The 20,304-nt window shown below is 42.3% G+C and overlaps 1 protein-coding gene across 1 annotated transcript in view; it reads right to left on the minus strand.

Moving 5' to 3' along the window:
• Nucleotides 1–764: 764 nt before the first annotated feature.
• LOC309570781 (ovostatin-like) overlaps nucleotides 765–20,304 on the minus strand; it is a gene marked incomplete at both ends in the record, with an annotated part of 30,552 nt that continues 11,012 nt past the window's right edge. The window contains 29 exons of the mRNA XM_082277794.1: nucleotides 765–826; nucleotides 1,158–1,263; nucleotides 2,168–2,236; nucleotides 2,801–2,891; nucleotides 3,069–3,193; nucleotides 3,608–3,823; nucleotides 4,365–4,585; nucleotides 4,844–5,009; nucleotides 6,005–6,079; nucleotides 6,496–6,652; nucleotides 7,125–7,206; nucleotides 7,724–7,900; nucleotides 8,778–8,861; nucleotides 9,664–9,715; nucleotides 10,162–10,280; nucleotides 10,603–10,726; nucleotides 11,282–11,510; nucleotides 12,010–12,106; nucleotides 12,718–12,850; nucleotides 13,148–13,318; nucleotides 13,890–14,039; nucleotides 15,112–15,257; nucleotides 15,731–15,788; nucleotides 16,110–16,337; nucleotides 16,694–16,852; nucleotides 18,019–18,128; nucleotides 18,338–18,452; nucleotides 18,787–18,898; nucleotides 19,696–19,780. Of these exons, the coding sequence (XP_082133920.1) occupies nucleotides 765–826; nucleotides 1,158–1,263; nucleotides 2,168–2,236; nucleotides 2,801–2,891; nucleotides 3,069–3,193; nucleotides 3,608–3,823; nucleotides 4,365–4,585; nucleotides 4,844–5,009; nucleotides 6,005–6,079; nucleotides 6,496–6,652; nucleotides 7,125–7,206; nucleotides 7,724–7,900; nucleotides 8,778–8,861; nucleotides 9,664–9,715; nucleotides 10,162–10,280; nucleotides 10,603–10,726; nucleotides 11,282–11,510; nucleotides 12,010–12,106; nucleotides 12,718–12,850; nucleotides 13,148–13,318; nucleotides 13,890–14,039; nucleotides 15,112–15,257; nucleotides 15,731–15,788; nucleotides 16,110–16,337; nucleotides 16,694–16,852; nucleotides 18,019–18,128; nucleotides 18,338–18,452; nucleotides 18,787–18,898; nucleotides 19,696–19,780 (3,719 nt within the window). The remainder of the gene's footprint in view (nucleotides 827–1,157; nucleotides 1,264–2,167; nucleotides 2,237–2,800; nucleotides 2,892–3,068; nucleotides 3,194–3,607; nucleotides 3,824–4,364; nucleotides 4,586–4,843; nucleotides 5,010–6,004; nucleotides 6,080–6,495; nucleotides 6,653–7,124; nucleotides 7,207–7,723; nucleotides 7,901–8,777; nucleotides 8,862–9,663; nucleotides 9,716–10,161; nucleotides 10,281–10,602; nucleotides 10,727–11,281; nucleotides 11,511–12,009; nucleotides 12,107–12,717; nucleotides 12,851–13,147; nucleotides 13,319–13,889; nucleotides 14,040–15,111; nucleotides 15,258–15,730; nucleotides 15,789–16,109; nucleotides 16,338–16,693; nucleotides 16,853–18,018; nucleotides 18,129–18,337; nucleotides 18,453–18,786; nucleotides 18,899–19,695; nucleotides 19,781–20,304) is intronic.

Below are 20,304 nucleotides of genomic sequence, written 5' to 3' on the forward strand. Positions count from 1 at the left end.
CACTTGTTCAACATTTATGATGTTCCTGAAGGTGAAAATCCAAAAGAAAATAACCATAATGAGATCAAACCAATAGCTGCAGGTTGCAAAACACAGGTATTTTTTTTCAAGATACAGGGTAGTCAGTTCTTTCTGTGCAAAACAGACAAAAGCTGGACCAAGGCTTTGCAGAAAGCTGTGCCTGGAATCCTCAGAAACTGCTCATCAGATACCAGCCAGCAGAACTGCTGTGCTGAGCAGGATGCAGACCTGGACCTCTACAGCCAGGCAGCATCATACCTCTCACTAGTTAATAAACCACCTCTGTGATTCATGTCACCTCGTGTTCTCCTCAGATAATGTATTTTCCGTCCAAGAAAAAAGTTCCTGTTAGTCCATATGGAAAACTTTGCTTGGGCCTGGGAAGCATAGGCTCCAGAGGGAAGACTTTCAAGGATGGCCATAGGTAAATGGTTCTTTGCTATGTATCCATGCTTTTGAGGAAGCTTTGAAGGTATTTCCCAGTCTTTCCATTATTCTGCACTTTGGCTTTCATTCTAAAAGCTAAGCTCTTCCCAACAGGCAGTGACGTGGTCCCCACTTGGATTCCACTGGTGTCATGGGACAGGATCTGGCCACTGTCTCTGCCTGCTGTCTGAGAAGCCTCATGGAGACTTCATTTTTTCAAGAGTGGTTACTGTTCTACTCACTCTACTCCTGCTGCTTTATACTTCACTTTCTTATCTGCTTGGTTTTTTCTGGCTTTCACTTACCTTTTTGAATCCTTAGTCCACTTCTGCAACAACCTCTTTGCAAGGTGATGTGTACTGAGCAACAGCATACTCTTCTGGAGAGGAATAGAAATGTTCCTGTTACCTTGAAGGTGGATATAACCTATGCATGCTTAAACTGGAGATCCTTGAAATGTCCTTTATTCTGGTGCGTGTATTTTCATAACTCTCTACTCACGCCTATTGGTCAACTTGGGCATGAGACCAAGTTTATTAAAGTGAAATGAGTCTCTCCTCTGGCCTTAGATTCAGATACTGATGGAGTTCAGAAGAGTGCTGGTTGCAGCAGGGCTGGTTCTGGGTTCTGGGTCTCCCTTAAGCCACACAGTGTCTCTGCTGTCCCTGTCCCTTCCCCACTCTTCACACTGATTGAAATCAAAGACCTACCTGTTTCATAGTAATCATAGATCTGCACAGGAGCTGGCTTGGGGTGGGTCACTACAAAGTCCTGCTCAACTGAGAAAGTGATTTCTTTCCTTTCCTTCTGTGAGATCTGGAATGGAAGGTCAGAGATCGCATCAGTCTTTTTATTTGTACAACACCATCTGGAGCAGGTGAGGGTGGTAACTGACCGGTTGCATATTCCAAATCCCACTGATGGCACACATACAGATATGGGACAGCCATTATCTCAACATGCCTGGAGAGTCCAAAGTGAAACTGAACTGAAAAGCTAATAGGTTTTCTATCCTGCTTGTATCACATGATTCTGTAATTCTGTAATTATTACATATCCTATTGCCAGAGGTGGAAAATTATCCAAAGGGACTGGGTTTAATTTTCCAGGTTCTCCCAATTGTCAGGACAATAAAGTTTTTTATTTCAATCCCTCCCATTTCAGAAATGAATATTATGTGCCACCAACAAACTGGGAATCAATTTACAGTGTGCATCACTGGGGTATTGGCTTCTACTAGTTCTACAGGGCCTGAGCAAATTAATACCAAGAAAACTCTGACTCAGGGATTAGATTATATGTGCAAGAGAGGCAATGAAAATCTTTCCAGAGGAGAATGAAAGCAGTGTTCCCTGTCCTGTTGGATGGACTAAGGTTTATGAGAAGCCTGCCAAAGAGACATACACACAAGGGAACCTCTTTTCTGGTGTTCACCTGCTTTTGACTGAAAGGAGAAAGATTTTTGATTAATTCCAGTATGCTTTTTTTTAATTAACTCTTTTGTTTTTCTAGTTGCTGGTAGGACAGGTGTCAGTTTGAAGCCATTTGGAAGGTTGGGATGCAGTTTGGGAAGTAAGCAGCTTAGTGATTACAGTAAAAAACTGTTGAGGAAGAGAACATGATAAATGCACCTTATAGGGTATATCCATATTATGGTTATACCTATTACATGCTGTTTCCATCCTTTGTGGAAATCAAATTGTTAGTGACCAGAACTTACATTTTGCAGATAAAGGAGGACGTGATTTTTCTTGTTTTCTACTTGCATCACTGCATGACTGTCAATGAGCTTTGAAACAAGAAAATGGAGATAAATATGTTTGCAAAACATTAAAAAACAAGTGCTGCCTCAGACCCTACCACTGCATGTCAGTGGTATTCATTCTTCTCCTATTCAAATATCAAGGGCTGGAAGCTAACTTTTAGAGTCCAAATGTTGCTGAATACATTGAAAGGATGGATAAAAACCTACCACTTGACTTAGCTGAGGGTATGAGCGTTTTCCAAATGCACTGATCACTGCAATTCCCTTGGGGAATACTGCCTGACTCTGGTGTAATCTACATCTCAGAGCTAGTCTGAGAGGTTTCTCACCCTTTCCCTACCTGGGCAGTGCCAGCTCCCAGTTGCAGCTGCCAGCCGCTCTGGCTTGAGTTGAAACCCTTCCTAGTTTTAAATATAGGAAGGTCAGTGTGTTTGAAGCTCCCTGGAGGGCATTCCCTCCACCCAGTGAGGAACAGTGCAGCCGTGCAAACACCTCGCACAGCCTGGGGCTGAATGATTCTTAACCACGCCTCTGGTTTTCTCCTCTGTCCCTGTGGGGAGTAATTTAGTCTTGCTCCTCTAAGTTTACCTTATCCAGGGAAGACTTAACAGGAACAAAGCCAGAGAGCACCTTCACATCAATAATGAGCATGTTGGAGCTGCTGCGTTTCCCCGTGTAACTGAAACAACAGAGGGCCCTGTCAGTGGTCCTTTGGGATACTGTGTCTCACAGGCTGGCATCATCAGCATGTCGATCAGCTTGTGGTTCTTGACTTCAGAAGCTGAAGTGAAAACACACAGCAGTGTTCTCTGCGTGCTTTGTCATCTGCACAGCTGGTTTGCTGAGGGCACATTACCTGCTTATGAGGACAATATCAAATTTTGCTGGTCTATCCCGTGGGCAGGAAGCGTTTGGTGTCTGTACTGAAAGCAGAAATCCAAAGTACCCCTCTGGAAGGTGAATGTTGTATCTCAGTGCTGTCTGGAAGAGGAAAAAAACCCTTTTGTTCAAGCATGCTAAGGATTTTTCTTTGCATTCCAAAAAAACAAATGTCACACTTATTGAACTTTTCTGGCCATGTTGCACTTGGTCTTATGTGGAAGATCCTTGCTTGCATCAGTGATGAACACATCAGACTTCTACTCCTTAACAATGAAGGTGCTTGTACTCAGAGTCACCTCCCAGAAAGAAACCAGACGTTGATCAGAAAGGACTCCTTTTTCCATGACAGATTTCCCCAGGAGTCAGAATGTGGGATGGGGAAGAGTGTTTAAAGGGTCTAGGGAAATCAAGTAATTAGGAAAAATAAAGAGAATTCAGCTAGAAAATCATCAAAACAATGGCTATCTGGTCTGCAAAATGTGAGACACAATGAAGAAGGGAGAAGACATTTACTTGCACAAATATGCATCCACTGCCATTCATTGTCAGGCTGTATTTCCCAGGGACCTCTGGAAGGGGAGTCTGTTGCAGCAGGAGCCTGTTCTCATTGTTGACAATAAATATGCTTTCAAAAGGCTTTTTGGAAGTGATCTTGACTCTGTTTTGTGAAGCAGAGTTGTAGGTGGCCTCACCATAAGCAGCAAGGGCTTGAAGAGCAATGACTGTGTCCTGAAAAAAAAGAAAATAATAAAAGACAATTGGCTGCATAGTGTGACCAGTGCAGAGGAGATCAAAGTCACTGTTGCAACATCAACTGCAGTTGCTTCATCCTGAATTTGTATAAAACTCCAGAGTTCCCATGCATGCTTTAGGGTAGAAGAATCCTTATGCAAAGGTCTCAGAACATAAAATCTGAGCACCAGAGTACACTTCTAGATTTTTTTGTGGTGATAAAGCCTGTGTTTTCTGAGGAGGTACACAGAACTCATGGGTCATCTAACAGATGGGACTTGCTGTTTTCTAGGCTCATCCCTGACACAAATATCTGTATTTGTTGCTAGTCAAATTACTCTTGTATTGCTTTAACCTTTCTATAGTTGAGAAGAGGGGGAAAAAAAGTATTTTGGTCTCCTAACAGAAAGGTTTGGCTTCTCTCAGAGACAGCAAATAGAAAAGATAAACAGGACTAGGTAGTCAGAGCTCTGCTGGAACGCTGGAACAGTGCCCCAATTCCTAGGACTGCCTGTGGAGTGGAAGGTAGTTTTGGCACCTGGGTAGAAGAGAAACCTCCATAGGGATTCTGCTGCCTGATGAGCCACTGCACAATCCCTGAGGCCTTTGTGAGATCCTCTTTATTCCGGTTGGGTTTGTAGAGCAATGCCAGCAACACGTAACTGGTGATCTCAACTTCAGCTGAAGGGGCGTGGTCAAGGAAGGAGGGAGATTTGTCTGATGGAGACCTCTCCTCCTGCTCCCAGTGCTGTGAGCCATCTGGATAAACAAAGAGAGGAAGGAACCCATATTGATTACAGGTGTCACTGCTCTGTGCTGCATCGGTGTCCCACTGCATCCAGGCCTCTTCCTCAATAGGGCTCTCTGCAGATCAATGAATGCACTGCAGATTAACTCCACAGATTATTTGTGCAGTTTGGTTCATGTGCCCATACTCTCAATATTGTCAAGGTTGGACCATCAGTAAGATCTGTTCCATCTTCCCACATCCCAATTTCCCAAGTGACTGAAACTCACCAACTTCCTTTGCTGATTTCTGTAACTCTGCAAGGAATGATTCACATTTTTCTGCCTTGCCAGCTAAGCAGAAAGCATAGGCCATGAGTGCCTGAGTGTAAACATCACTGATTCTCTTCTCAGATGCAGTCTCCAGACAAAAAAAAGCATTTCGGATTACAGGGTACTTAAAAACAAAAAAACATATGGCTCTATTCAGAACAGTAGTCTTCACCTGCTCAAAAATTCATTTTCCTTAAACCTGTTCCTCATCCTTTCACTATCACAGCAATGAGAGTGGGATTTCAGCTTGTATAATGACTTCAGGAGAGAGAATACAGAATTCTTCAAAAAGGGATTTCACAGGAAGCATCAAACAAATCAAATAGCTTTCAATGGTGTTCTTAAAGAAGCTGGTCTATAAACAGAAGACTCTTCTGTTCCATTCACAGATAATTCCTTCTACTTACCTTCATAATAATTTGCTCTGCATTTCTATAGTCAAGAGTTTGTTGTCTTGAACAAATCTAACTTAGTAGTTTCTATCCTCACTGACTTTGGTGTAACTTTAATTCTGTGATGTTGTACTAGGTTTACACCCACAAAAAATCTACACTTTGACTCCATGTCCTCAGAAAGGATATGACAAAGTGGAGGCTAACTCACCTGTTGAAGTCTAACATCTCTGTAGTCGCCTTTGTACTACCAACTATTTGAAAAGGACAGATCAGCTTTTGCTCTGATGGACCTTTGTTTTTCCAACATAGCTTTTCGTTCCATTTGTAGATTTTATAGATTAACCTGCAACAACTTACTTTCTTGACTGGGCTGTCTTTAAGGCTAAGCTGTAGTGTGTGTGTTACTACCTGTCATATGTGGGTTTCTACTTGTCAAGTCTTTTTGTTGGAAGACAAGGGGTGTCACTAAATACTTTGTGTCTGTCAAATGAGAAGATCTAACCCCACTGAGGTTTGTATGGTTTCTACTCAAAGACTGGTGGTTTAGAGGTATAGGGATGGGGACCTCCTCTATCACAGCAACCAGTTCAGATGCAGAGCATGGTCACCTACTCTGGGAGTTCTCTCCCTCTCTTTCTCTCTCTTTACTACCCAGACAATTAAGCAGATGCTGGACCCAAGTCAACAACTGGGGACCAGTTCCATCTGAATACCAGGACCTTACCAAACTGGAGTGCCCAGCTTCCAGGATGGCAATGGTGATGTAGGCAGAGAGCGACAGCTCATCATCTACTCCTCCCTGAAGACAACATGGAGAGAGGAATAATCAGCGAACGCCACAGATGAGAAGCCTTTAAATATGAATTGCCATATCTCAGCTGAGAGAGTGTGGTTGGTTCTGGAGGCAGTCCAAAAGGAAGGAGAGCATTCTCATAGCTCTTGAAGAGCTCACAAATCCAGAGAAGCCCTTTGCTATTAAATCCAAAAACACCACTCCTTCAAGCTTACAGTCCTGTAACCCTATCTCAGGTGCACATAACATGTAAAGTAGGTGTAGGAAAGCTGACTGAGCTGAAAATAGTCATTATTAGATGTGGAGAGTTAGCCCTTGGAAGAAGACAGGCATTTGGAGTGAAATATAGTTTTTAGCAGTAATAGGAGAGCATATTCTTAATGTAAAAGTGTAAATTTGGCCAAGCAGTAATTCTCTGTTACCTTCAAGGCATTGTTGAAAAGTGTCCCAACGCTCTGGAAACAGCCATCTATCTTCTGTTTGCTTGCCAGCCACATCAGGGTTTGAGACTGGACACTGTCATCAATATAGATTAAGTGGCCAGCTTGTGCAAATGATCTGTACACAAAGGCAGTGAGCCTGCAAGAGAAAGATGAAGCTGTGAGATGAGCACTGGAAGAAACAGAAGAAGCCAGTCCTCCTATTTGTGCTGTTGAGGAGCATGAAGAGTTAAAGCCAGCATGTTGGTGGGTTGCTTTCTCTTTGTGTGCTCCTCCAAGAGAGAGAAGTTACAGGATGAGCAGCTAAATGGGACATGGGAAGGAGGTCCAGCACAACTCTGAGGCTGATCCGGTCTACAGAGCACCACAGTGCAATGGGTTTCATGGGAGACAGCAGGAGCGTGAATCAGAAAGTCAGCTGGGTCTTTAGGGATCAACATTTCTTTGTACACCCTGCCCGACAGCAGATGGAAGGCATTTCTTTAGTACTTACCAACCCCCAGTCCTAGACAGCTCTGTGCATCTGATTCAGCCAGCAAACTGCCACTTACCTGCGTCATGATATTGAATGCAAATTCTCCTCTGAGCCACTTCTGCTCCCAATCACTCACCAGGTGTTCCCTTCTTTATCTCTGGTGCCAAAGATGCTGTAGGACCCATCAGGATGTTTGTATGACAGCTGCTTCTGGTAGCCTGCAAGAACATGAAAAAGGAAATGTTCTTGGATGTAAAAGCAAAACCCTATTTTGTTTGCTTACATATTTGTCTGAAACCACAGCAGGTGAGAATGGAAAGGCCATGTATATCTACCAAGCAGGAGGGGAGCCCTGAGGGATCCTGTGAATGGAAGTATGGAACATCATGTCCTGCAGAAACACTGAGTCACAGGGTAGGCAGAGCTCTGTCAGCTCTGTGCTCCAACTAAACTAACAGAATCAGGATACATACTGTGCCTGAGTGGAAAAAGAGAAGGGGACTGAAAGACTAAACTGCAAAGGAAACGTGGTGGTTGAATGCCAGAAAAAGGCATAAGATAAGAAGATAAGGAAAAGTAAAAAATATCTTGATCAGGGCAAACCCTTGGGTCACTGGGCTGTGCTGCAACTGTGATGCCGTCAGCCAGGGTAGCCATGCTGCTGCCGCTGCTTCTGCTCACTGGCCCTCAACAGGAATTTCAGCACACATTGTAAGGGAACCACAAAGCTCTCACCGCTCACTAAGTATCCAGTGGCCTTGGATTTGACCTCCCAGCTCAGCTGCCCTGTCTTGTTCAGGTAGTCCAGGACGTAGATGTTGGGTGCAAAGAGGGCCATGTTCTGCTCCCCACAGCCAAAGGGCATCTGGAGGAGCTGGTGCAGGTTCTGCATGGCAGTGCCCATGATGTCACCTGGGGAGCAGGAGATGGGAGGGGGGATTAGCACAACTCATGGCCACTGAAATCACCAGTAATTTCAATTCCACAGGCAGAGTCATAAAAGCCTAGCTGGGGTTGGGAGCCACCCGAACAAGCATGAAGCTCTCAGTGCTGAGTTCTGTTGTGCTTTGCAGCCAACAAAGAGTCCCTTCCCTGCCTCTCCTTACTTAGTCTAAATTGCCCTTACCAGAAACACTTATTTTAGTGCCACTTCAAGCAGATGCTTCTTGTTGGAAATGAAAGGAGCTTGCAGGAAACTTCTGTTTCCAGAGGATGGAAGGGAATAGCCAGAGCTGCTACATTGCAACATTTATTGCAGAATTAACAACTAATGCTGCAAAGAGATATTGATAGATGTGTGATAGACCACCTCTAAAGTTTTATTTCTAGGAAAGGCAGCACAGACCCAGAAAGGGATTTCTGGAATGAGCTTCTGAAAGTCACCAACATTACAAAGCAAGGATTTTATGGCTAGTGACTCACGTAACCAAGTCCATGTCCTGAAAAGACTGAAAAAACTCTAATGGCATATCTGATTTGCAGGTGGGTGTGTAGAAAAAAGTCATACTGGCATGAGTCTGGCTGAGGTCATAACTCAGAACTGTGCTGCAGTTTCATGCAAAGAATTTCAAATGCACTAAATTTAAGCAGAGTAGTGAAGAGTGATGCAGTGATATCTAAACTCCATCTTGACGATGCAGAACATTGCTGGACAAGAAGAGAATCAGACTCTTTTCTCAAAAGTTTCCCACACAAGGAGTGGAAACTCACATTCTGAATCCTGAAAGAGCCTTCTTTTTATATTTTCTACATTTTCTTTATTTTTATATTTTATTAATTATATATTTACCAACAACAGAAAATGAGGCTCTGGGTGATCCTTCCAAAACGTTTGTAGGTAGCTCTAGAGCTATATCTTGAATAACTACATCATCTGTGGAGAAAAATATTTGTCATTTGTATAGGAATATTAATTGTAACAGTGAAATGCTCCTGGTACAAACTGCACGGTACAAAACTGCACAGAAGAGACAGCAATAAAGTGAAACTCACAGCATTCACCAAGAGCAGACACAGCAACAGGGAAGAGAGAACAGACACAGCAAAGTCAAAATTGTGAAAAACAGATCAAGTGGTGCAGTCACTGTCATTGCTCAATAGAAAACAGTAAAACAGGGAAAGATTAGTGCTCACAAGCTGCAGTATCTGTGAACCTGGGGATTTCTTCAGTGGCAGAGTGGGAAGAGGTGTTTGGTGGGGGTCAGAACTGCTTTTTTGCCTCTTTTAGGCCAGCCAGGAAACCTCAGGAACTGTTTGCTGTCAGCACTGAGATGGTGTGGAAAAGAATATTATATTTGCCCTTCCCACTAGAGGTGGAAAGCTGTAAGCTGCAGATATCCAAGGAATAGAGGACAGCAGTCACCATGAGTGAATGAAACACAGGACATACTTTGCACAGAAAGGTCATCTCCCTTTGAGAGCTTCACAGCAGTCTTCCTTCAGCATCTGGGCACATCTGACCAAGGCACAGACTCTGCCTCGGTGATGTGCACCAGACCACACAGTAATTTGGTAGCAAGGAATTGAACTATTACACTGTTACACTCATGCTAGCTGTCATATGGACAACTCTGGTAAAAAGGGAAGGGAAAACATCAACAAGCACTGCAGGAAGGAATGCAAACTCCAACCTTCCTTTCAGTTCTTCTCGAGACAGCAGTATATAAGACCCTTACCTTCTGTACAGATTAAGGAGTTTTGAGTCTTTTCCCTTCTGATTCCTTCAGGCTGCATGGAGATGGAAAGAGGAGACACAGGCAGTGGATGAGACAAAAGCATGCAGAAGAAATTCAGTGACAAAAAGGCCACACCCTTGCCCAGTCTGCTACATGATAAAACAGGTGGATTGAAACAACAGTTTACAAGCTCATGTACAGTATGGCTACTCCTAAAAGGGAGATCCCATCAGATGGAGTCCCTCATTTCCAGTTTCTCCTCTGCACGAGGGAGACATGCACTTGGCAACACCCACTGATCCTCATGGAAGAGGACATCAGATGGGAGTGGACTTGGACTTGGGTTGAACAGCCAGATACTGTCCCACCCAGGTAGAGCCATAGCAGGAGCTCTTTATGGAACCTGAAAAACTTTTACTTGCTTTTGGTACTTCTGCTGTGTTTTAGTTTCTGCAGGAAAAGGAGTACAGGACAAACAGGAAGAGCTGTCAGCAGTACCTCAACCAGCAGTGTTCTGATCTGGGTGTCCCTGTAGTCAATACTAATGTTCCCAGGGGCTTTGTCTCCACAAGCTTCATCATCCTTGGTCTCTGCAGTAACGCTGAACACTACATTACCTTAAATAGCAGCAGAAAAGGAAAAAAATGGACCTCTATCATAGAGGATGATTGAGAAAGTAAGAAAACTTTGATGAATAAGATAAAGTAGTTCAACATAATGAATGGTCAGTCACTGTAGGTGAGACATATGGGAAGAGAACTGATCTCTAAAAGTGGGAATGATAAACACACTGAAGTTGTGGAGAAGCTCTTTAACCCAACTGAAAAGACCAGTAGTAGACCAAACTCCCTAGGTTGGAAAAGGATTAAGTTTTTTCAGGTGAGATCTAAATTAGTATCAATCTCAGAACAGAAAACCAAGTAGATTCAAAGCACATACCAATTTCTTGGGGGAAAATATTCCAGACATAGGTCTTTCTTTGCTTGGCACATACACATCCGTCATCCTCTGGGGAGATGAGTTTGGCTTGATAATCAAGGGAATCCGACAGTGAAACATTAATCTGAGAACAGAAAGAGCAGTGTAATGGGGTGAAGGTCTTGTACCATATGCAAATGGTGCTTTATTATTAGAGAGGGGTGAAAGACTATCTCTTTATGTCCAGAGTAAACAGTGTAAAGCAGATTTAATGCCTGAGATGATAGTGTTTGATTAATCATCCATCAGGTGTGACCTGAACAGTTTTCCCTCTTGTTTCTCACAACATTCTCTTCGAGATGTTAAACCATCCTATGCACACCTGATTCCTAAGGAAAAGACCCCACTTAAGCCATTGATAGCTTGCACAGCTGTGGATGGCGAATGATACTCTGCTAAGCACATCTTTCCTTTCTCTATGGATCTTGAGAGAGTTTATAGACCCATTCTAGTTCTAGTTCACAAAGATCTCCCTTTTCTCTGTAGTGGTTTAAGAGGACAAATCCAGTCATGATATCTGTTGTCAGCTACAATGAGCAGTACCTCAATCAAGAGCAGATCCAACCACCTGCACCAATCATTTTGCTGCAGCTTCTTAGGAGATGGGGTAAGGTCTAACAATCTGGGCAGAAGTACACACCTTAATGCACTGGTCGAGGTAGTTGAAGACAGTGGCTCTAAGCAGGAAATCTTCTCCTCGGATGATAGAGTATGGCAAGGTCAAATCAACAAAGAAAGGCTGCAAGGCTGTCAGGGTGGCAGGCACAGATGTGCCAAATCCAGCCAGCTCTTCCACACAGAAAGCACTGGCTTTCCATTTGGTGATGGTGTCAGGGATGGTGTATGAGATGCTGGCTTTTCCAGTAGAGCTGATGGGAACGGAGAAAGGATGAAAGTTTTAGAAAGGGTAAATTTCATATAACTTGCTTCTCAGTAGAGGCAACATGTTTTGAAAATCAGAACTACCCTTATTCTATCTGCAGACATCCCATCCCACATGGAATTTATCACTAAAATCTGAGAAAAGTCCATTTGAAAATTCTTCTGCCCATCATTTCCTTGGGTTTGGAAAGACAAATCAGAGTTCTTGTACTGCAAATCCATATTTTAAATAGAGGTGTCCTTCATCTGAGAAAGGGAATATGGCTCATGGTACACACATTGTGGGGACAGGTGTCTTTAGGGACATCTTTGGTATTTTGTTCATGGAAAAGATAAGGGCAGATGGGCAGCTGATGATTGAGAAACTGGGTCTTACGGGCCAAAAAAGAAGAAGAGTTGGCAAAGGATTGCCACCTTGCAGGACATCAGGGGGCATATTTACCAATTCCTTAAGCAAGGCAAGGGGATTAAAGAAGAAGTACTCACTTAATTTGAACTATATCCCAAATCCAAGCTTCAGGGAAGAATTCCCGAATAGTCTCAAGGATGAGTCTCCTCTCTTGTTCCTCCCTACCAGCTTCAGCTGGTAAGAGATAATGAGAATTTAGTAAAACCTGGTTCACAGAATGGAAACTCCCAGAAAGGACAGGTTTGAATGTGCATGGGCCAGTATGAAGGACAATAAGTGTTTTACCATTTCCTTCTAACTGAGACTATATGCAATGCCACACAAATATTATTTTATGTTACTAATGTATCCCCGGTTAGTTATAACCTGCTGTCAAAGGAAAAAGAAAACATTATTTGAAGAGTTTTGGTCTCCAAATATGAGCATGAGACCTAGGGCTAGAACTCAGGTCACTTGGCTCTTAACTCAGTTTGCTGTCCCACAGTCACACAGTCTTTCCCAACTAGCTCTGGTCAGAAGGGAATCATAATAACTAACAGTGTTAGTTTTGTGTGACACTGACAATTGCCAGCAATTCCCAGTGTGAAACGGGACATGAATCAGAAGTGTAGACCTGAAAGACTCTTTGGGGCATTGGCCATTAGCTTAAGCTATCTCATTCTGTGCCAGGCCAGTACTCAATATCAAAACCAATGTGGTTAATGAGTACTGTCCATGTTCCTATCACATGAATACCACTTCCTTTAAGGAGAAAGGTAAAATCTCCTTCCTGTCCCCTGTGTTACCTGATGATTTGACATGGTGTGCAGAAGCCATGTGTCCTTCATTCAATACATATGGTTGACGTCTTACAGTCTCACTAGTGCATACAACTGGTTGTCGAACCTTTGAGTTGGTAAAAAATTTAATTCCCATATCCTGTAAAAAGCACATTTTGGTGTTAGCCATAACCATACTGTAACTGGGGTTTGTTCCATTCTTCCCTCTTTCCCATTACTGTGTTTCCACCACAGAGGTACCCAGAGACATGTATGCAGAGACTTTTGGGAGCTTTGTGCTCCCAGATCACAGTAGGCACCAGAATCAATTGAACATAGAGGTCCGAGAGGAGAGTTTGTCATGTATGGGTTTTACTAACAGGATCATTAGCAGAATCTAGCACTACATTAGCAGAAACTTACTTCAGCATATTTAAGTAATGTACAGGACATTTACCCTGAGGATTTGATACACATCTGGGCCTAATCCAGACATTACAGGTGTGTAATACAAGCCTTTGTGAAAGATGTGGTCAGAAGAGACACAGGGCTCTTGGGAGTCTTCTTCTAGATTGAACCCCTGGAAGATGTAGCCTTGAAAGTCTTGTAGGGGATGCAGGCTGTATATCTGTAACGGGTAAGGAAACACAGAAAATGTGTCTGTGTGAAGATCAACCTTAATTTCACTGTCAAATACTGCAAATTGCCAGAGCTGAGATGTCAGCCTGTTTGACAGGCTCTGTTTGCTCTGTTTCCTGGACTGAGAAATGGCTGAATGGCTGGGATTAGAGGGCAGTGGTCAGTGGCACGAAGTCTAGTTGGAGGCCAGTAATTAGTGGTGGACAGCAGGGTGCACCAGTACTGGGTCCAGTCTTGAACAACACCTTTACTGATTGCCTGGATATTGGGGCAGAGTGTACCCTCAGCAAGTTTGCTGATGGCACGAAACTGGGAGGAGTGGGAGATATGCTGGAGGACTGTGCTGCCAGAGACCAGTCACAGGTTAAACTGAATCCCACATGAAAGAGGACTTCCAATCCACAGGAAACAAATCTCTTTATTGCCTACTAGAGATGGTTTATGACCAGCACAGGCCTAAAGCTGTAGAGCTCTAACACAGTCTAACAATCTCAAGTGGAGAGACACTGTAATGGAGGAGGAAGAAGCCATGGAAGGAGACAAGGCATTTGGCAGCTTACCATTTCCGTGGTCAGCTCTGTCTCAGGCTTCAGGAGCAGCACACTCTGATCCACTGCCCTCACAGCACAGAAGGAGTTGGCAGCAGCCTCAATGACCAAACTGACATTGGAAGCTGGGTTCATTTGCTTTTCAGAGAATTCCAGGTGGACCTGAAATTCATTGAACAGATGTTGGCATGGGTAATCCATGCTGCTGGGGCTGAACTCTGTGTGTGAGTGGAAGGCAAGAAGGAGAGGGCAAGGATTTTCTGTTAAAGCACAGAAAATCTGCCTGGTCTCCACCAGGCCTCTTTTATAGCAGGGACTTAGGCAATAAGCACTCTTAGATTCCTGTGATAGCTTAAGTGAAGCCCACCTCAAGTAATTTAAAACAAATTGTGATTCTTTTGCTGTTATTATCGAATCAAATCAAACCTTATTATGACTTGTCTACATGCAATAATCACTACAGTCAGCAAATAATGTTTTTCCTAGGTCCATGGCCCATGTTAGCAAATATATAAACCAGATTCTGTTTTGGACCCGTTTAGAACAAAACCAATTTCACATTTGTGTTAGATAAGAGGAAAAGAAATAGGAGGGGTAACTAGAAATGGGTAACTAGAAGTGGGTAACTAGAAACATTTTGTTTCATGTCACTTGGTTTGCTTTGTTCTATAATTTCATGCACTTTAGCTTTTAGGAGCTAAAGATTAGAAAAATCTTAATGATGAAATTTGATTTTTAAATTATAAATGAAAATGTACCATTAAAAAAAAAAGGAAGAAAAACTTAAACCCCAGATTGATTTTTTTTCTTTCTTTTCTATGTGTATTTAGTTCTCGTAAACCTAAAATGCATTTTTCAACAAAAAAGTGTGAAAAATTAGATTGAATAGTGAAGTGGGCTAAGTCTAAAATGTGTTCAGTACCCTGAAGGACAGAAAGTGCAGAAACTAGATGGAACACTAGTAGAGTTTAAGAGAGGCAAGAATTATTTAGGATTTATGTGGATTTCCTGAAATGTTTTTGACATTAAAGGAAGATCTATCTTTTGACAATAAGGCCAGGTGGTAGAGGAAGGATGTAAGGCCAAAGAGAAAAAAGAAAAATGAAAGGACTGATGCAGAGAGAAGTGGAAGGAAACAAGAAACACAACTGGAGATCTGTTGTTGAATGTATACACAAAGAATTTGTATTCACCTGACAGCAGGTAAGACTTGCTATATCTTAGTGCCTCTCACCTTGTTTTTGAAACACTTCTCAACTGGCAATTGAACACTGTCTGCCACCAGCTCCTTGTCAGGGTGTAAGGTGTACACCAGCAACCGAAGGGCTGGAGCCATTTCCTCGCTGACCACAAGTGGAATGGTGAAAGTGCCATTTTGCCCTGTTAGAAGAAATAAAGGCACCAATAAGGAAGGAATATCAAAGATTTACTGTAGTAATAGCCAAATTCAACAGGCATGCAATTGTACCAGTCGGTGGAGCAATCTAGATTTAGATGCTAAACTGAAACATTTTCCAGGAGGTGATGTGCCAAGGTTTAATCCAGGTGGTCTCAGATTTATTGTAGATTTGAACGTGTGGCCATATTCAGATTTGCTCCTAAGGCAGACACTCTGCATTCCCTACATCATCCTCTGGTAAGATCTTTAGAGAATGCTATTTGACTGATATCAATTGAACTTATTGCTGGACTAAACCTGACTTTTTAGTGATCTTAGTGGTTGTGCTACTATCATGCACACAGGCATGGACAAAGAGAGATACAGGTCTCCCAACACTTCTAGATTCAACCATCTGGGTGTTTGTTTGTTTGTTTGTTTTAATGAAAAAATATGGATTGGCAACTTAACTTACCAGCTTGGATATTAACTTTAATTTCCCCTGTAAGGACAATCTTGCCTTTTGCCATGCCCTGTGCAGAGAAGATCAAGACATGTATGGGTTGGTAGAAGTTGGAGGGAGAAAGCAGCAATCGGGTTTGTTGTGCATCGACAGGACTATCCACAATGAGATGATCTCAAAAGCTTAAGCATAAGCCTTAGGGCACACTGAATCCTCCCCCTGCTGCTGCTGGGAACAATGCTGCTGGTCACAAAGCAGAAGCAAAAGGAAGGGAAGAGAGAGGCAGAGAATGCCATGAAGAGCTCTCACTGCTGTAATTCCTGTGGATGGATTGCCAGATAGCTGCCCAGTAAAGCCCTTTCAGCAAACCAACCCACAACCTTCTACTCACCACATAGTAGAAGTTCATGGCATTGATGCTCCTGTATCCTTCTGTGTTTAAGACATAGTGCACAGTGATCATCCTCCTCTGCCCACATTTCAGATCTTTCCATAAGGGCCCAATCCTCACAAAACTGCTAGTCCAAGAGTAGAAGCGCTGGACGGAGAGAGACGCTTCTGGGTAGTAAGGCTCTATCCAGCCTTCGTAGTGGCAGTGGTCACTGGTTTTATAAATTGCCTGATCAGGAGAGGGAGTGGGGAAGAAAAGGAAAACAAACATGTATTGCTAGGGAAATCATCATCACATTCTGACATCAGAATGATTAGTTCACATAATGCATATAGATAAGAACTGCATCTAAAGCCAAACTGGTAAGGGAAAAGCAGCCTTGCAAGAAGCCATTGCATTGTAACAACTCAGATGTTTTCCTCACTCCTCTTATGGTCATTTTTGAGAGCTCTAAACTGTAAAATAAGATGGAGAAAGTACATTTTTATTACCAGAACTCAAATATATTTCCATCTCTTCTTTTGGTCCAGTTTGAGACCAGTCATCTCTCTCTGTGTCTCTATTCAGCCTTGTTTTGTACTCACTCTCAGACTGATCTCAGGATCAAACATTTCAGATGTGTCAATGCTAAACTCAGCAACACCCTTATGATCCGTGGTGAAGTTGTCTGTGTTCTTGTTATTGACAAATAGCTGAATAACCTCATTGGAAATAGGAGAGTTGTCTTTGTCTACCAGCTTGATCTGTAAAAGGGAACGTGAAACATGTTGAGCATATTGTCTTTCTGTATGTAGATACTGATATTTTGCACTCCTTTGCTTTCCAAACAGCAAAATTGTTTTTTCATCTTCTTTCAAAGCAATACTTGGCAACTGAAATGTCTCTCTTCACTTTCTGGCAAGTATCTGCCTTATCTAATGAGGTTTGGAGCAGAAGCTTCCTCAGCATATGCCACACCATTGATAATGTTGTTTTGTGGAGCAAGAACTTGTCATGTCTCATCTCTTTCCTGATCAGTGCCTTCTGACTATACATATTCAGTTTAAAAATATATTTTCTTTTCTCCCTTCCTTTTTTTCTTCCTTAGTTTTGAGAGTCTGTTGCTGCTATTTTCAGTGTCTGAAAGCCTTTTATCCACATCTTTTTTTTTGAACATTTTTCTGATTGTCTACAGGGTCTCTGCTGTTTATGTGTTAAACAAACAAATAGGAAAATAACAGGCCCCACTAAGTAAATTTTATGTTGCTAGAAATGAGCATTCATTTTGATTTTTAAAAAGAAGAGAACAGAGTGAGAATGGGAACCAAATAAGAAAGTTATATAGACTTTCCAGAGGGGAAAAATCTCCACATTTGAAAGACAATCTTATCTCCTTTCAGTGCTACTGGTCCCCCTTATCCTTTCCTCATTGACAAAAGCTGAACTGAAGGAGAGAGATTTATCCCTACCCTTTAAACCACTGACAGAGTTATGTGGGTATTATCATGAAACAAAATAATGGAAAACCTTTTTGAGAGAGAAACTGTTGTTATCTCCTAGATTTTTTGTGTGTGTCTTAAATTCCTTTCCCTCTTTCTTCCCTCATCCACCAGTGTTTTTATTCATGTCTGGCTGGCATGTGGTGGTCAGTTCTGAAGGGAGAGGCAGTGATTTATAGCAAGCTTAAAATGCAAGTTAGAAAAATGCTAGTTAATGAATTGTTCTGATTTAAAGTGTTTCTGGCAGAATCAAACTCAGAATAAACAAATAGACTTCAGTATTCAGAATTACCAGTAGGGCACTGTATGTAACAGAAGAAGCTAGGGGAGAACACCCCCACCCCAAACAGTCCCCTAGATGTTGTCATCGTTGTTGTTATGTGATTGCCTGTCTATCATCTTCAATACAAGCCCTCTAAGCTCTTGCTTACCTGACCAAAGTAAGGAATTCCTCTTCTGTAGTGGTGATCCATGTTCTCAAACTGTATGGTGCTCATCACCTGAGTTATGGAAATAACCTGAGCAGCTGTAAATTGCAGGCCTGGAAGACATGCCCAGAGTCAAAGAGAAGATACACTTTGTCCTGCACAGAGCATCATCAGAGTTTGCCTGGAGATGGTCACTGTGCTTGTAAAAAGGGACCTTCCTCAGGGAGACATTCTTGTACTCAGCAAGTAGAGGCTGAGTATCTCCTACTCTCCTCCTTGCCCACACCACTGCTGCTGTTTCTGACTGTCCAGAAAGGATTACCTGTTCCCTTCTCTGTCACAGTGGCTTTCACGTCAAGGTTCCTCATGTAACCAGTGCGATGTAGCTCAAAGATGTTGGAGCTGAAAACACGGGAGAAGCAACCGTCTGTCTCCAGCTGGAAAGGGAAGAAAAAGCCTGTTCTCAAGGCTCATAGTTTGCAAAGGGTGTTAACAATACACAGGACTCTTTAGTGAGTGAAATCTTTTCCCAGTACTTTTAACATGATTTACACATGTTTATAGGAAACAGAGTCATGAAGATGAAACATGCAGGAAGCCAAGAAGAGAAATGAGGTGCCCTGAGCTCCTAGCTAGTGATACAAGCAAAGAGATGAGTAGAGTGAAGAGAAGGATCAAAGAGAGAAAAAAAAATGTGATGGGAAAAGGGGGAGACACAAGAACAGAGGAGAGAGGACAAGCATGAAGAGGAATATTAATTATGTATCATACATTTGTGGTAACGGATTGACAAACTGGGCTCTTCTTGCACCTCCCATATGAATCAAAATCCCTGCACACACTGAGCTGGACTTTGCCTTCAACAGGCTGGCCATAGGTGTACCTAGGGAAAGAGGAAATATGAACTGATGAGGTCTATGAGCTAACAGCTGAAAAATAATCTTAAACTAATGTGTGCAGGAATAGATCCAAGACAAGCACTGAGCTGGGAAGCCAGAGCATGGAATAGTTTCACAGGCTTTTTACTAACTCTCCAGCTGTAACAAACAAAAAATAAAACTCAGAAATCAAAATTAGTTATTTTTCGCACCTAAACCCATGAAACAAAGACACACCTTAAATGAGAAAAGAAATACCTTCATAATGAACAGACATGGCTACTGACCAAATTAAGACTGTTGTCTCCAATCTTCAGCTTTGACTGGAGTTCTAGACTCACTGAAATCAAAGCAAAGCTCCTTGTATCTGCAAGGGGATCAGGATTTCAACTCTGGATTTCAAATTACAAGATCTTGGTGTTGCTGTAAGCAAGCTTCTTCTGAAGGACCAAGCTTGGAGGCAGAGTTAGACAGCTGGAACCATAAGATCCCTGCTAGAATTTAATGGTGCTCTGCTTTATGAAGGTCTCCCTCTGAAGTGGGTTTTTGGGAGTGGACACATTGTACTTTGCCAGGGAACCTCTCAAAAGATTTATCCAACATGTGGAACTGAATACTCATACAATAAAATGAGATGAGCACACAAATAAATGAAAGCTCCAATGACCACATCAACCCTGACCAACCTCTTCTGGGGCCCTGCATATTTTAGTTTCTTCTCCAAGCCCTGGCTTTTTCCCCAGTTCTTGGGAAGTTCTTCCTCTTCAGCATATTTCCTAACAACTCTGCACTTGGTACTTACAATCCACAGACTTTCACTGTGAACTCTGAATCCAGGACTGTAAGGCTTTCTGGTACAGTGACTGTGACGTCAAATTTTGGCAACACTAGGACAAAGAATGGAAAGAAAAAACCCAATACTGGCATACAGTAAATTTGCAGACCTTCTTAAGATGAAAGCAAAAATGAGGATATATCTCATTGTTAGTCACAGAAGGAATGGGATCTCAGAACTGGAGTGGCAAAATGATTAAGAATTGGCCTGATCTGCAACAGCTTACTGAAATATTTCTGCAACATTTTGAAGAGAAGACAGGACTTCTGAAGTGAATCCTGTGATGTCTAGACTCCTTGCAGATCTTTGTCCAAGAAAGTTCATGGACATAGCTGGGAAAAGTTTAGTTTGTCTCACTGAAATTTGCATATTACTTGATTTCTTATGTAGATTATTTTGCTGGCTGAGTATGTGAAAAATGTTAAATTTTTCTTCTTCGGTTTGTGGGGGGGTTTTTTTTGTTTGTTTGTTTTTGTTTTTGTTTTGTTGGTTTTTTACTGTTCTCTTTCTTTTTTTATCTCTCCAGTTCTTAATGGCAACTAATTGGAGCTGCCAGAAATCTGTTTGAAGTTTTAG

The sequence above is a fragment of the Coloeus monedula genome (assembly GCF_965178545.1).
Source record: "Coloeus monedula genome assembly, chromosome: 3".
Taxonomy (NCBI): domain Eukaryota; kingdom Metazoa; phylum Chordata; class Aves; order Passeriformes; family Corvidae; genus Coloeus; species Coloeus monedula.